We start from the raw sequence: 17,022 nt of genomic DNA, 5'->3' as shown, positions 1-17,022 counted from the left end.
TTATGTGGCAAAGATAAAGATACATAACCAACGTTTCAGACTTGAGCTCTTCATCAAGGTATAATTTCTAGTTTTAGTTCCGAGATTTAGTGCTCCCGGACTAGGATTTGAACGTGTGCTATCTGACTGATTCACAGAAGTGCTGGAGATCGAGTCAGACTGGGTTTTTCCTGAAGTTTGGGCCACTATTCAGCACGTACCCAAATTGAGGCAGTTGAAATCAGGAGCTTGTCATGTTAGGAAATATGGTCAACTTTGGGCAAAAATTGTGATTTTTCATTTTAAAAATGCCAGTGGTAATATTGTCAGGCTGACATAACAGTTGGAAATGTCAGCACTTCCCCATTAATGAGGCAATAACAAACCCTTTCACTTTTCCAGCCCACGACACAGGCCTTGTGACTCTACAGGTTGCCTTCAATAGTCAAATCATTTCGAACTCCGTCGTCTTTGAATACAAAGCTCGGGCCTTGCCAACTCTTCCTACGTCCCAGCACGACTGGCTGTCATTGGATGGTATGTAGCTCTATTCACAACCTGGTATGTCGCTCTTGAGGGAGAAGAACATTTTGGCAATGAGGTTAATGGCGTGTTTGGTTAGATTGATTTGTACATTTACGTTGTTAGTTTTTAATTGAATAGGCAAAAGTCATGGACTTGCTGTATGTTCATATTTTATGTTAATTTTATTGACTGGTCTGTATTCAGTTGGCATGTTTTCATTCCAGGCATTTATTGTTATTTATGATCAAGCAGTCATTTTACATGTTTTTACATAAAATAAAATGCAAAACTAAGCAAAAGCCATTTCAGGTGGCCAGAATACCCGACTGCAAAGCTGCCTATTCTACCCCAATGCGGCTGTTGGGTGGCCACCTGAAAGTGGAGAACCCGGCCAGGAGGAGCACTTACCTAACCTCCTCCTGCAGGTATATACGCCGGCTTGGAGAATCCCCCATTGCCCCTGAAAGCAGCAGTGGGACGACGGCCACAGTCCACAGGAGCCGACGTTCGTTCGGACACGGCTCTCCTTCAGCCGGCACGTTCAGGTGACAGAAAGGCGTCCTCTCCGTGGCCACCTGAACATCCCAGCTGCACTCCCCCAGCCGCGTCTGCCGGCGCGTTATCTGTGTCCAAGTACCTGAAGGCGGCTAAAGTCTCCAGTAATGTTCAAGAGAAGATAAAGTGACCTATGAAATAACGATTAGATGAAAATATGCCCATTGTCAGAGGAAGTTAATACTGAATGTGATAAGAGGTTTTCAGGATGAAACTCCTTAATAGTGTTTTGGACTCTGAACTATTTGAGTGAATCTTGTTTTCGATGGTGTCTTGGACAGAAAGTGCTGGAAATTTAAAGGCTTTTTTTCAAAATTTAGGGAAGGAGTGAGATGTATGGAGACATAAATCAATCCAAATAGTGATGCAGCTTGCAAAAGATTACAAAAATAACCAAACTCAACACTGGACTTCATTTCTCAGGAGGTTTTCACACTGCAGGTGAGCAGTGATCCTATTTGAACCCGGGTAAAATTCCCAGGAAGGCAAGACCTCCTGAACTTTTCACTCCGTGGTCCATATTCCCTAGAATTTTCCCTCCCTGGCAATTTAGGGGAGGCCCCGCCCCCCCAGCAATGATGCTACTTTAACCAGAGTTCTCAGGATCTTGGAATTGGACCTTTGTGTCGCTCCCCATTGTTCATTCAAACCAACCTTCACTGATATGTGAATTGGATACAGGGTATTTATTTCATCATCATTTTAACATGTGTCTTTAAAGCATTTCTTTACCCAGTTCTCCAATCAGCATTGAATGTGATTCAAATTTGGTGATATGGTCCACATGTTTAATGACCCCCCCACCACCCTGCTTACTTAAAAGTTAAAGTAACTGTGAATCACGGGAGGGTTGCCAACAGTTAAATATTTATAGTCACCAAATTTTTAAAAACATTTCACAATGAGGTAAATCAATCAAAAAAAAACACCTTCCCTGGCTTCATTCTGGAGATAAACAATGCTCAAAACCCCAACCATCCCCACCCCTTTGCATTCGTCTAGAACCAGGACAAGAGGCAAGTGACTTAAGGGTATTGGTGGGCAACTACCCAGTCAACTCAAAAAATCCACATTGATTGTGTCTTACTCTGGCTCCTCTTTTGCCCTGATGCAAAAAGTTGACAGTTCATTTCTACCTGTGGTACCTGAACACCAAGAATCCGGTTTTCTTGTAGTTTACACTTGAAGTTTACTAAATGAGTAAAGTTTCACAGTGAAGCAGCAATCAAGGAATCTCCAGAATGAAGCCAGGGAAGGTGTTTTTTTTTGTTTGATTTACCTCATTGTGAAATGTTTTTAAAAATTTGGTGACTATAAATATTTAACTGTTGGCAACCCTCCCGTGATTCACAGTTACTTTAACTTTTAAGTAAGCAGGGTGGGGTGGGGGGGGGGGGTCATTAAATGTGTGGACCATATCACCAAATTTGAATCACATTCAATGCTGATTGGAGAACTGGGAAATGCAGAGTGGTTCCAGCTGCGTGGGGGATTATGGGTAACGAGGATGGCCATTGATCCCGCATTGGGCCGTTGTTGCAACCTGCCGAAGTAAAGAAATGGCCCACTGTTCTCAGTATTTCTGTGGTATGATTCTTTATTCTAATCGCCTATGTCACGCAGCACGCAAGCACTGACGTCACGACTCTTCCCTTGCTAAGCTGTTTGCCTTGTCACACCGCAGAGGGTGGTCCGGGAAAATTACCCAGGTCCACGGTCCTACCTCACACCGCTGGTTCATGGGAGGGTTCCCTGGAAAATCCCCATTTTACACAGTGGTGTGAAAAGGCCTTCTAAAAAGTGGAGAAATTATCCTGAACACCAAGAATCCGGTTTTCTTGTAGTTTACACTTGAAGTTTACTAAATGAGTAAAGTTTCACAGTGAAGCAGCAATCAAGGAATCAAAGTTGGGATGTATCCCTGTCAGAGAAGATTAACTCTCTGGGGCTAATATTAAAAGTTTGCAGAAGTGGATATTTTTTAGACATGCAGCATGGTAATAGGCCCTTCCAGCTACGAGCCCATGCTGTACAATTGCACTCACTTAACTTTGAAAGGTGGGAGGAAGCTGGAGCACACGGAGAAAACCCATACAGACATGTGGAGATGATATTTCCCATGTGGGGTGGAGACCAAAACCAGGAGTTGTAAATCGAAGAAATTCACTCATAAGCTCAATAATGAATTCAGGAGAAACTTCTTTATCATGGAGAGGTTTGAATATGAAACTTGTTCTCTTGAGAAATAGTTGGTGTGAATAGTATCAGGTGGCTTTAAAAGCAAAGGGAGTAAGACAAAGGATAAAATAAAGGTGCACATGACTGTTGGAGATCAAGGGGGATGACAAGAAAGTGCCGTTCTGCTATTCTGAGCAAACAGAGAAGCTGGAGGGAGTCAGTGGGTCAGCCAGCATCCACAGGTAGAAATGAACTGTCAACTTTTTGCATCAGGGCAAAAGAGGAGCCAGAGTAAGACACAATCAATGTGGATTTTTTGAGTTGACTGGGTAGTTGCCCACCAATACCCTTAAGTCACTTGCCTCTTGTCCTGGTTCTAGACGAATGCAAAGGGGTGGGGATGGTTGGGGTTTTGAGCATTGTTTATCTCCAGAATGAAGCCAGGGAAGGTGTTTTTTTTTGTTTGATTTACCTCATTGTGAAATGTTTTTAAAAATTTGGTGACTATAAATATTTAACTGTTGGCAACCCTCCCGTGATTCACAGTTACTTTAACTTTTAAGTAAACATAAAGCACAAGAGAGATTTTATTGATACCCAATATGGATTATCAGTCCCATTAGGCCACAGAGAGACACGTTCAGATTGTTGTTCCTGCCTTTCAAGGCCTCTGGTGAAACGGTGACAACCGAGTTTCACTGGATCCCATTATTGTGGCAACAGTTGAGATTTCCTGGTCCATCTGTTCCTGAATTCTTTGAAAACAGTCGGTTTACATAAACAGGCTGAAGAGTGTACTCCAAACATCCTTTACTCCAAAAACCTCCTGAGTGAACTGTTCCAAATTCTTTGAAGACTCGACATTCTCTGTAGCTTTCTATACTGTTGCTTGCACTGCCTAGGCCAATTACACCTCCTGCATCCATACCTTAATCTTTCATGCTTGATGTCAATCCAGTCATTGATTTCTATTAAGAACCATTTATTCAAACATTTGGAGCAGAACATATCTCTTGTGGCCAGGCTTTGAAAAGATTTACTCCAGCACAAGAAAATTTGACTATTAACCCACAATTTTCCAAGACCTCTAACATGTAATAATCCAGGATGGGCTCAAAACAAGTGTGGGGATAACCTCCACTGGTCATTCTTGAAGTTATTGGAAACAAAGATTTCCAATACGTAACAATATCCAAAAATATTAAAGTGGTGAAAGTTAAATATTGAATGGTTTCATCTCCTTGTACCTCAATATCATCCTGTTTCCCCACCCCCCACAGGTTCCATCCCTTCCCACTTACATCAGTGGCACCACTCACACTCTTCACCTCCTTGAAGAATTATGATTATCTGCCCCCCCCCTCCCCCAACTGCTTTATCTTCATCATGGATGTACAATTCCTTTATACATCCACTCCACATCAGGAAGGCATTGTGGCCCTCCACGTCTTTCTTGAGAGGAGAGTTGTTCAGTCCCCATCGACCAACACTCTCCTCTACTTGGTGGAACTTATTCTCACCCTGAACAACTTCTTCAACTCCTCTCATTCCTCCAAATCCAAGATGTAGCCAAAAGCACATCATGCATGAGCTGTAGCTATGTCTACCTTTTTGTCAGGTATGTGAAATGATCCCCGTTCTGATGCTACTTGGATACCACTCCCAACTCTGGCTCCACTACACTGATGACTGCTTTGGCACTATCTCTTGTCCCCATACAGTCCTTGACAATTCCATTAACTTCACTGCCAACTTCCACCCTGCCCTTAAATTTACCTGGACTTTCCTTGTGCTTCGCTGTCTCCATCTCAGGAGTCAAACTATCACGGATATCAATATCAAACTCACTGACTCTCACAGCTATTTGGATGTTACCTCTTCCGATCTTGTCTCCAGTGAGGGTGCAATCCTTTTTCCCCACTTTCCATGCCTCCACTGCATCTGTTCCCATGATGAAGCTTTCTACTCCAGAACATCTGAAATTACTTATTTCCACAATAATCATGCTTTCCCCCTCCACCCTCCACTGTCATTAATTAAGCCCTCCCCACTCCTTCCCCAGACAGAATAGTAACGTCCCTTTGGACCCCACTTTCCACCTCAGCATCATTATATTTGACACATTATCTTCCAATAATTCTGCCAACTTCAGCGCGCTCCTACCACCAGCAACATCTTCCCCCTGCACTCTTATCCATTTCTCACAAGGATAAGACTCTCCAAGACTCCCGAGTCTGCTCTTTTCTCCTCTCCTATCATCAGATAATTGTAAAATGTTGCTACTTCTCCCGCCTCACCTCCCTCCAAGAGCAAGGACCAGGAGTAGGCCATCCGGCCTATTGAGCCAATGAGATCATGACTGATCTGACGATAGACTTCTCCATCTACCTGCCTTTTCCACATTTCCCTTATCTATCCAACCTTATCTTAAATACATTTACTGAGGACGTCTCCACTGCTTCAATGGGCAGTGAATTCCATAGATTCACCACCCTCTTGGAAAAACAGTTCATCCTCATCTCTGTCCTAAATCTACTGCCCTGAATTCTGAAGCTATGTCTCCACCACCAATGGGAACAACTTGCCTCCTTCTATCTTAGTAGAGACCTCACCTTTGTCCCCCTCAGCCCACACCTCAATGAATTCCGCACACACCGTGATGCTGAACTCTTCTTCCACCGCCTCCAGGCCCACTTCCATAACTGCAACTCCCCCCACCCCCCCCCCCCCCACCCAGGACCCTTTCTCCTGCTTCAAGCCTTCTTCCTCCTCCTGTATACCTCATCCTGGACAGCTGCCCACTCTGGACCTTTTTATTTCCAACTGCTGCCGAGACATCAACTGTCTCAACTTTACCACCCCCTCTCGTATTCCAACCTCACCGCCTCAGAACACTCTGCCCTCCACTTTCTCCGCAGCAATCCCAACCTCACCATCAAACCCACCGACAAGAGTGGGACAGTTGTGGTCTGGCACACTGATCTCTATCTTGCCAAGGACAGTCGACAGCTCTCAGACACCTCCTTCTATTCACCCTTCCTACAGGACTCCACCACCACACATCAACCCACTGTCTCCAAAACTATCTCCAACCTCATCACCTCTGGTCACCTCCCCTCCACGGCTACCAACCTCATTCTCTTGCCTCCTTCTATCTTAGTAGAGGCCTCACCTTTGTCCCCCTCAGCCCACACCTCAATGAGTTCCGCACACACCACTGCCCGTTTCTAGCTCCTACCCAAGATACACAAACCCAACCATCAAGGTAGGCCCATTGTTTCTGCCTGCTCCTGCCCCACCAAACTCATTTCATCCTACCTTGACTTTATCCTTTCTCCCCGGTCCAATCCCTCCCAAACTATGTACACAACACATTACATACCCTCCATCTCCTCAATGCCTTCAGATTCCCCAAACCAGATTGCCTCATCTTCATGATGGATGTCCAATCCCTTTATACATCTATCCCCTACACAGAAGGTCTGAAAGCACTTTGCTTAAAATCCTGGACCAAAGATCTGACCAGTTACCCTCAACCTTCTTCTTGTCCACACCCTCAATAATTACTTCTCCTTCAACTCATCCCACTTCCTCCAAATTAAAGGAAAAGCCATGGGTCCCAGCTATGCCTGTCTGCTTGTGGGCTTTGTGGAACAATCCATGCTGCAAGCTTACACACCCCTCACCTCTTCTTCCGGTAAATAAACAACTACATCAGGGCTGCCTAATGCATCTGCGATGAGCTTCTCAACTTCATCCACTTTGCATCCAACTTCCACCCTGATCTCAAACTTACCTGGTCCATCTCCGACAACACTCTCCCCTTCCTGGATCTCTTTGTCTCCATTTCAGGAGACCAGCTTTCCACTGATGTAACCCTCCAAATCCCACAACTACCTGGACAACACTTCATCACACCCTGCCCCCTGCAAGGATTCCATCCCCTCCTCTCAATTTCTCTGTCTCCACCACATCTGTTTCCAAGATGAGGTCTTCCAGTCCAGAGTTTCTGAAATGTCTGCTTTCTTCCACAAGCGTGTTTTCCCCTCCACACTACTATCAACTCAGCCCTCACCTTCCCTCTATTTCCCGCTCATCTGCCCTGGCCTCCTCTGCCCCCAGACACAACCATCATCCTCACCTACCACTTCACCAGCCTCCACATCCAACACATCATCCGCCAGAATTTCTGGCACTTACTACAGGATCCCACCACTAGACAAATCTTTCATGCTCCTCCTCTCTCAGCCTTCCACAAGGACCACTCCCTCCGTGATTCCCTCATGCACTCATCCCTCCCCACCCATCGCATCTCTGACACCTTCCTCTCTCCCCATAAGAGGTAGCACTTGTGCCTACACCTCCTCCCTCACCACGGTCCGGGGCCCCAAAAAGGCCTTTCACATAAAGCAACACTTCACTTGTACATCCAGAGGACTGGCTTACTGCATCGGTACACCCTTTGTGGCACTCTCTACATCGAAGAGACCAGTTGCAGACTGAGAAATCGCTTTGCTCAACACCTCTCCATCTACCACCACAGCAATCTCCCAGTGCCCATCCATTTCAATTCTGGATCGCACTCCTGCACTCACATGTCTGCTCATGGCCTTATGTACTCTCTCACCCAGACCACCTGCAGATAGGAGGAACAACACCTTATTTTCCGTCTGGGCACCCTCCAGCCTCCATGGCATGAACATTGAATTTTCGGATTTCCTGCTTGCCTTTTCTTTCCCCTCCCCCATTTCCTGCCTTTCCAATTCTTTAATCTGCACAAAAGCCCTGCCTTTACACCCATACCCCCATCGGTGCTACTGTCCCTTCCCTCCCTTCTCCACCTATCATTTCCTGCCCTGCAACCCCCCCCTTCCCCCTCCCACTCTGAAGCTTGCTGGCATTTTCTCACACTTTGATGAAGGGCTCAACCCTGAAACATCAGTAATGTATCTCTGCTTTTGCTACATAAAGGACACTGTTTGACCTGTTGAGTCTCTCCAGCGTTGTGTGTTTTTACTACCTACCTCAATCTTAATAATTTTATACGCTTCTCATTCTTCTAAATTGCAGCGATACAATCCCAGACGACTCAATCTTTCCTCACAGGCCATCCCCCTCGTCTCTGGAATTAACCCAGTGAATCTCCTCTGTACCATCTCCAAAGCCAGTTCATTCCTCCTCGTGTAAGGAGATCAGAACTGCAGGCAATACTCCAGATGCGGCCTCACCAGTACCTTGCAAAGTTGTAGCATAACCTCCCTGCTCCTAAATTCTAGTAATGAAAGTCAACATTCCATGTGCCTTCTTGATAGCCTGCTGGACCTGCAAACCAACCCTTTACGATTCATGCACAAAAGCTCCCAAGTCTTTCTGGATGGAAGCATGCGGCAATCATTTGCCAATTAAATGATAATCTGATTTTCCATTTTTACTTCCAAAATAGATAACCTCACATTTACCAACATTGTACTCCATCTGCCAGACCCTCTTCACTCAATTCACCTATCCATATCTCTCTGCATTCCACTTCCCAATGGTCTCTTCCTCTACCTCTCACTCCACCTCTCACACCTTCTATTCAATACTTTATCACCTCTTGGCCCCCAACCCCAACTTCTTCCCCCTTATATACACTATCACCACCCTTTCCTTTAGACTTAATGGAGAATCCTAACCCAAAACATGGACTGACCATTTCTGACCATGGATACAGCCCGACCAACTGAGTCTAATAAGCAGCAATTTTTATGTTTCACCACCTCTATCTCTGCTGCTCCTCCATCCTCATCTCCAGCCCAGACCTTTTCCTTCTCTCACACACATCAATCCATTCATTTGCTGTCCATTCATATGCTTCGCTCCTCCTGCTCTTGGCTTCTCACTATCCCTTCTCTGTTTTACCCGTCTGCGTCCTCTCTCTCTCTCTCTACCCCACCCTTCCCCATTTATTTCTTCCTCACACTACCTTTACCCTCATTGCTCCTTTTCCCCATCTACCTCTGTCTCCTTTTCTCTCCCTGTCTCTTTCCTTGCAGCCTTGACTTCTCTCATTGCATTGTTTTCTTTTACTTAAGCACCTGGCCAGCAGTCTGCAGGTATTCCAGTATTCCATGAGGATGCCTCAACAAATGCCTGTGAAGTACCAAGATAACCCTGCGTCTGATGTAATTCCAGGTTCACTGTGATATCCGTCCATATCCCGACCACTGCTGCTCACAAGTGAAACAAAGAGCGCAGCTCAGACTTGAGGTCAGCTGCCTTTGTGCTCAATTTCTTCAGCACAATCTGTCTGAGAGGCTTCATTGTGTTATGATGACCCACTTCAAAATAGAAGCTTGTGGCGAGGCAGAACAGATGAACACTTTTCTGTTAATGAACCACCATTGATTTTTTTCATCAATCCATGTCACTCTTTCCTTTATCTATATTTGAAGTTTTGATGGTTAACATTATTTCATATTATATTTCTTTCTGTTACTACAATTACAGTATCAGTAGACTTTCATGTTTCACTCTATCTACCAAAAGAATTCTATTCCCCTGATGGTGCTGACTCTCCCTGGGGTTCAGTCCCCTCCCTCCCCGTCAGTGCTGACTCTCCATAGGATTCAGCCCCCTCCCCGATGGTGCTGAATCTCCCTGAGATTCAGGCTCCTCCTTCTCTGATGGTGCTGACTCTCCCTGGGTTCACCCCCCTCCTCCCCTGACGGTTCTGAATCTCCCTGGGATTCAGGCCCCTCTTCCCCTGATGGTGCTGACCCTCCCTGGGGTTTAGACCCCTGCTCCCCTGAGTTTATTACCCCTCATTGGGATTTTTCCCCTCTTCTCTTGTAGGTGCTGACTCACTGGGGATCAGGTCCTTTTCTGTATTGGTGCAGACTCTGGCAGCTCGCCAGTGACACACCCATTAAGCCATTCTTCCCATGTGTTTTGGTAGGCATTAACCCATGTCCAGTCCTCACTTGTCATTTATTCATCTTCAAAGATGAAAACTGCTAGTTGTGACCAGAACATGTCAACTCCAACCAATCAAGATTTACCACAATTAAATTTTGATTTAAACTCATAGGAGAAGATAAAAATAATGAACCTTTTGAAACATTAATAATAAATGCCTTCAATTGAATCTGGTGTCAAACCTTCAGTCATGCAACTCTGAGGAGCTGACGTGAAAAAAGCAGAATGTGTGATCCAGGGTTAACTATTACCACAAAGAAGAACTTCCATCAATTGATGGATGCATGAAGAGCTTCACTTCATTGTTCAATCCTAATATTTTCCCCAACCACAGAATATAAGTCTAGCTTACTCCTCTTTTTCTATGTGAGCCGTGGCCACTCTACATCTAGAACATCCAATCTTATACACTGCATGTTGGGAAGAATACTTGGGCTTGGAAAGGATTACAATGTGATTCACATAATTAATACTGGATGAAAGGGTTATGAGGATACATGCATTAATATCGACCCTATGAACAATTAGAGAGTGATACCAGTGTTGTTTTAATTTATTTTTTTTAAATTTAGACATACAGTACAGTAACAGGCCCTTACAGCCCTTGAGCCTGTGATGCCCAATTACATCCAATTGACCTACAACCCCGATATGTTTTGAGGGTGGGAGGAAACCAGACCACCCGGGAAAAACCCACGCAGACACAGAGAGAACGTACAAACTTGTTACAGACAGCACCGGATTCGGACCCGGGTCACTGACTAACCACTATTCTATCCATGCCACCCCTACACTAACCATACCACCTCTGTCTGTGTTGAGTGAGATAGACTAAAATAAATATTTTCTGATTTGAAAATTCTGAAGAGGTACAACTAAATGGAGAGCCAGGATATTCAGGAGTGAAATCAGGAAACAATAGTTTTCAAACTTTTTCTTTCTACTCACATACCACCTTAAGTAAATCCCTATGCCATAGGCGCTCTGTGATTAGTAAGGGATTGTTTAAGGTGGAATGTGGGTGGAAAGAAAAAGTTTGAAAACGCTGTTTTAATTGTACCTCATTGACTCGTTATGTGCACGGTTTCATAACTCCAAAGAAAATTGGAATTTTTCTCAAGCAAAACATTTCAGTAACAATTAGGTCTAGAGCAGTGGTTCTCAACCTTCTCTTCCCTTTGATTAGTATCCCTTACTAATCAAAAAGTTTGAAAATCACTATTTTACACAAAGCATAGTTGGTACCTGAAACTCTATTTCGCCCAAAAGGTTGTGGGCATATTACATTTTAAAATTTAAATTTTCAATGTATTTGTATTTAAATTTAGACAATAAAAGCCCCTTCCAGCCCATTGCCCATGCCACCCAATTACACCCAATTAACCTACAAAACGTGGCAACTGAAACTTTCAATATTGTGGATAATGCATTTGTGTTGGAGTATCATTGAAAATAGAGCTAGCAGCTGATTAATGGAGCTGAGCTACAGATCATAGAATCCTGACATGCCCATGCCACGATCCAACTGAATGGCAATCAGCAATAAGTGGCTGAATCCCATAATTCCTTAAAGGAAGTGCATAATTCTGGTGCCTGGCTTGAAGTTAGGTTTCACGCCTCAAGTTTTTAAATTATTAGATTCTGAGTCAAATGGTTCGTGAGTTTGTACAAAATTCTCGTGGAGCTTATCAAGTCAGTGAGGACATCATTATATTTTCTCAAAGAGGCTGTGAGAATGCCTTTCAATTGTTTCCCCAATCTCCTGGTAATCTCTTGTGATGGAACTCAAAGCAGTTTTTTGTAGTCTGTTATCAGTCATATCTATGATACTATCTGTCCATCAGAGCCAGCTGAGGAGCCAAATTCTCTATTCCTGCTTCTGATATCTTTCTGTTCTAACCTCCAATCATCCAGGTATTAAATAAAGCCATTGTGACTATTATCTCTTTCTGTCAGAACTGTCAAGCTATTTATATTTTCAAAATATCATATGTTATTTGGATGGACAACTTGAGTTAATGATGATGTTATTGTGCTGGGAGAAGATTTGGTTTGGTTCATTTACCCTGCCAGTATATTTGGAGGATTATGTAGAGACAATTATGGCAGCATTTCTCCTGTGCCTTGAGATACCTGCTGGAGGAACTCCATGTCTCAAATGTGCAACGGGTGAGAATCACTGTTGCCTAGTCATTATTTCAGTATGATATTGGCTACACTTCAAAAGTGCTTCATTGCCTATAAGCACTTTGGGATGTTCTGATATAATGAATGGTGATTTAGAAATTTAACTCGAGTATTTTTTCATAGAAGAAGTGTTCATTTTTATTTTTAAATAATAACAATAATTCATAAATTTTGTATCTCATTAAGAATTGATGAGCATCTGAAATAATGCAACAGTCCTCTATAATGCCCAGCAAGCCTTCTTTTCGATTCCTTAAAACATGGCTGTTGTACCACAATTGGATTTTTCTGTTCCAATTCTCTATTTCTATTCTCTGTCCAACTTCAGCTGAGGTTGGTGTGTGAAGAAAAAAATCTGTGGGGCTGCTGGAACTGCTGTAATAACAGCACTGCCAGTGGTACAGACCTGGTAGAGCAGAGAGCAGACAGCAAAGACAACAGCACTCCTCTGAAGGGTTCAGCAGCCCAGTTCTCAAGACACTGGCTGTGTTCAGGCTTTAAACAGCCTGTTAAAGAAGCCAATGGTGTTTGTAAGTGAAATCCTGCAAAAACAGAGATCTGCCCAAGGTGGCGATGCCTGTGCTTCGCAGTGATCTCGAGGGGTTGCAGATGATGAGGGAGTAGCAGACCGGTACAGGGCACCAGAATCAGGGAGAAACACTCCTCGTTGAGAAGGAGATTCCTCCACAGGATAGTGACCACAGCAACGAATCAGTGAGGGGCTCCGTGGCTGCGGGATACACACAAGTTGCAGGCTGCTGGAGAGTGGCTCATGGGAAACAGGTATCAGAGCCGAGATTTGAGAGAGCGCTGAGGGCAAGAAGGGCTCGGATGGGTCTCGGGCACCGAAGGATCCCTGATCATGTCGGAGGTTCAGATCTAGAGCTGAGGCTGCTGATTGATCGAACTGGAGACTGTGCAGCTGTGGAGGCTGCCGGAGCACTAGAGGTGAATCCGCGGACACTCAGTGACTCTGATGGGACTCTGTTTTGCTTCTCTTTCTCTCTTGCTGTGTGGAAATCTGGGTGACACTAATGGTGACTCTATCTGCACTATGACAGGGAGAAGGCAATTTTATTTAATACAGTGTATTACATATTTTATATGGCAATAAAGGAATCTTGAACTGTTGATGTGGATCCTTGCTTTGGTGTAAGGGAACTTTTCTCTAAAACTCTTTGTCAGAGTGTGACATCACATTAAATTTAAATGTAAACAGGTGAAAAGGTTTTAGGTAAAAACATAAGGTTAATGGATTTCTAGTTTTGTTATTTTCTTGTTGCCTGGCCTCCATTGTTACACCCTTCGTCATCTAAAACTTCATTGCCTACATCCTAATTGACACCTGAAGACCCTTCAGTCCTGACAAGACAGCAAATATACCTTTACTCTTCGTTGCCTCCATATTTACTGAGGTTAAAGTTCTCATTCCTATATTCAAATTTCTCTACTGCCTTGTCACTGTTATAACTTCATTTCTCTGTACATCTCCTCCCTTTAAATTTGCCAGCTGGGATTGCCAACATTCCAGTATTGTCCTGGAGTGTCTGAGAGTTAAAGATAACCCGGGAGACAAGTTGATTGACTTTGGACTTTTCTTTGCAAACCCAACTGTGTACAGGCACTCCCCTGCTCCATTATCCCAAGCCCTGCACCGTTGTCTCATGCTGAGCAAGGGAAAAATGCCAAGGGGGGGTATTAATTGGATAATTTGGAAAGAAACAGCACAAATACGATGAGCCAAATATATTTCTCGGTATTTTTTTTCACACCATGTCTGATCGGCCCGAAACCATACAGCTTCCCCTGTGTCAACCTCCCCGGCCCCCTCCTGGAAACTGAAGCTCAAGGACTTTGGGCAAACTCTGAGGTTGTCAGCCTCTCATCTTCTTATGTGGCTCGGCTCAAACTTTGTTTGAAGAGTCGCACCAGGGCAGGGGCTGAAAGGATGGAAGGAAAGTTGCAGTCAGTTGACCGCAGTTGCCTGTTCCTTTGGGCGCTGACATGACGTCAGGCTGCAAATACTTGTGATGCGGGCGGGGATGAGCCGGAACGCAGGCGGTGCGGGGCTGAGCTGGATTGCAGGCGGTGCGGGGCGGGGCTGAGACGGATCACAGACGGTGCAGGGCAGGCTGAGCTGGATCGCAGGCGGTGCAGGGCGTGGGTGAGCCGGATCGCAGGCAGTGCGGGGCGGGGATGAGCCGGATCGCAGGCGGTGCGGGGCGGGGATGAGCCGGATCGCAGGCGGGGCGGGGCTGAGCCGGATTGCAGGCGGGGCAGGGCGGGGCTGAGCCGGATCACAGACGGTGCAGGGCAGGCTGAGCTGGATCGCAGGCGGGGCGGGGCGTGGGTGAGCCGGATCGCAGGCGGGGCGGGGTGGAGCTGAGCCGGATCGCAGGCGGTGCGGGGATGAGCCGGATCGAAGGCGGGGCGGGGCGAAGCTGAGCCGGATCGCAGGCGGTGCAGAGATGAGCCGGATCGCAAGCGGGGCGGGGCGGGGCTGAGCCGGATCGCAGGCGGTGCGGGGCGAAGATGAGCCGGATGGCAGGCGGTGCGGGGATGAGCCGGATGGCAGGCGGGGCGGGGCTGAGCCGGATGGCAGGCGGTGCGGGGCGGGGATGAGCCGGATCGCAGGCGGTGTGGAGGGCTGGGCCGTGCTGCAGTGTGACGACGGCCTCCTATTTTGACACGCACCCTTTTCGCCCAGCCTGCGGTTCCCGCGAGCCTATTTTAGTCTCTCGCAGTCAGTGTGTGAGAGCAGAGATGCCTGCCTTGATTTGTCATAATGCAGAGACGATCATTCTGCGGCATTGCAGGTACAGAAAAGGACAAAAGAAAGAGAGAGCTCCCTCTGTGAGGGGGGGCTGCCTGGAAATCCTCACCTGGCAGGGGGAGGGCGATGCCAGGGCGTGCACTCACTCAAAGCTGTGGTTCTTTGGGAACCTTGAGCACCCCTTGGGATTCAGAGGGGGAGGGAGAAGGGATTGTTCATGAACCTGCTGTTCAGGCTTTGCAAGCTGGCAGAGCGGGACAGCTGATCCCCACCAACACGTGTGAGTTGGCGGAGAAGGGGCCACGCTGGTTCCTGGTGTGCGGCAGCCCTTTCCAAGTCAACCAAGCAAGAGACTCGGGAGACTGTTCATGTCCTGACCGTGAAATTGCTGAGCAGGGAGGACTCCCGATGACAAGTGAAATGCAAGGTATTGAACTCATCTCGGCTGTGTGTAGTTTTCTATCAGCTCGGTGTGTTATTGTTTGGTCAATCTATTGCTGTGTGACAGAGAGAGAGAGAGGTTGGTGATTGTTTTAGTCTCAGGAGCTCACGCCTCCTCCACGGAGAGCCTTGCTGCCTGCCGCTCTTTGTCTTAAGTTTATTTTCCTACCAGTTCATCTTCATTCGAAGGACTATGCAATGTGTCATGTGCTCCCACAACACCAGTGAGGAGGAAGTGTATCTCTAAACGCATTCATTAACAATTCTTTTGAAGGCGTGAAAAGGGATAGAACGCTGAAACTCTTTTTGCGCCCGTAATTCTGCAGAAAGATTCAACTCATAAGTGCCAAGACTTCTCTCTGCTGGGGGACTTGAGAGGAACAGTGCAAAGACTTCAACTCTTTGTTTCTGAAGTCCTGCTTTCAAACATTGATTTGTGAAGGCGGAGTAAGTGAACATCGAAATCCAGTTTTTGAAGTTGGTCAAAGTGTTTTGGAGAGGAAATCTGAACTCAACAGGGGGGCACAAACATCTCCGCACACAGTCCAACCCAGGACTGAGAGAATGCTGCATTAGTGTCCTTTAGATGAGGCTTTAAACCAAGTCTTCCTTTTCAGGTAGGTCAAACGGTTCTCATGGGTTATTTACCAGTGTTTACATCTCAAATAATAACACAAATGATCTGATTCAATTTATGAGTGCTTGCTGAACACAATTTGGTTTCCATCTGAAAAATGACTTGAGTTTAGAAAAAAATACTTCATTGTGAAGTCCTTTGACTTATTCATAGGTTGTATTATGTGTTATAACAACTCTTTATTAGTTCATTGCATATGAAATGATAAGCTACACTCTCGTGTGTTTGACCAAGAATAGTTTGCCCTGTTTGTGAGGCAGCTTCGTTTTGGGAAACAATAATTGCAGATGCTGGAGACCTGAGCAAAGAGAAGCTGAAGGGAGTCAATGGGTCAGGCAGGGTCCATTGAGAGAAGGGGTCAATCAATGGAACCTTTTACAAAAAAAGGTCCTGACACTTAATATTGACTGACCAATTCTTCTCTGCATGGATGCTGCCTAGCCCACTCACTCCCTTTGTTTGCTCAGTGGGAGCAGTTTACTTTCCTGCTTTTGCCATTAAAGCTTGTGTGCTAGGTTTGCAATGCACAAATACCACAATAACTTGTGTGTGTCGGGGAAGAATTTGATGCATAATCTCTAAATGGTGATTTTGTAAATCCCATTAAAATTAGAGTCATCCGGGCAACAAAAATTCTGTCTTTAGATCGCAGACTGTAACATAATTTACCAAGGATTAAGTTTCCAGAACAATAACTATTGAGAGATATTTATTTCTGAACTTCTTTTAAACATGCATGAACTCAGCTCATACTAAGTTACATAGAATTTCACAGAAAACAGTCACGTGA

The 17,022-nt window shown here is 45.4% G+C and overlaps 1 protein-coding gene across 7 annotated transcripts in view; it reads left to right on the top strand.

Annotated features, from left to right (window-relative positions):
- The window catches only part of camta1a (calmodulin binding transcription activator 1a), a 1,025,873-nt gene that overhangs the window by 931,265 nt on the left and 77,586 nt on the right, over window positions 1-17,022 (top strand). For all 7 annotated transcript variants that reach the window (XM_069918585.1, XM_069918583.1, XM_069918582.1 and 4 more), the window contains one exon: window positions 382-516. In XM_069918585.1, coding sequence (XP_069774686.1) covers window positions 382-516 — 135 coding nt within the window. The remainder of the gene's footprint in view (window positions 1-381; window positions 517-17,022) is intronic.

This window comes from Narcine bancroftii, chromosome 2, assembly GCF_036971445.1.
Source record: "Narcine bancroftii isolate sNarBan1 chromosome 2, sNarBan1.hap1, whole genome shotgun sequence".
NCBI classification, from domain to species: Eukaryota; Metazoa; Chordata; class Chondrichthyes; order Torpediniformes; family Narcinidae; genus Narcine; species Narcine bancroftii.
Note: the sequence above shows the minus strand (reverse complement) of the source record. Positions and strands in the feature narration are given on the sequence as shown.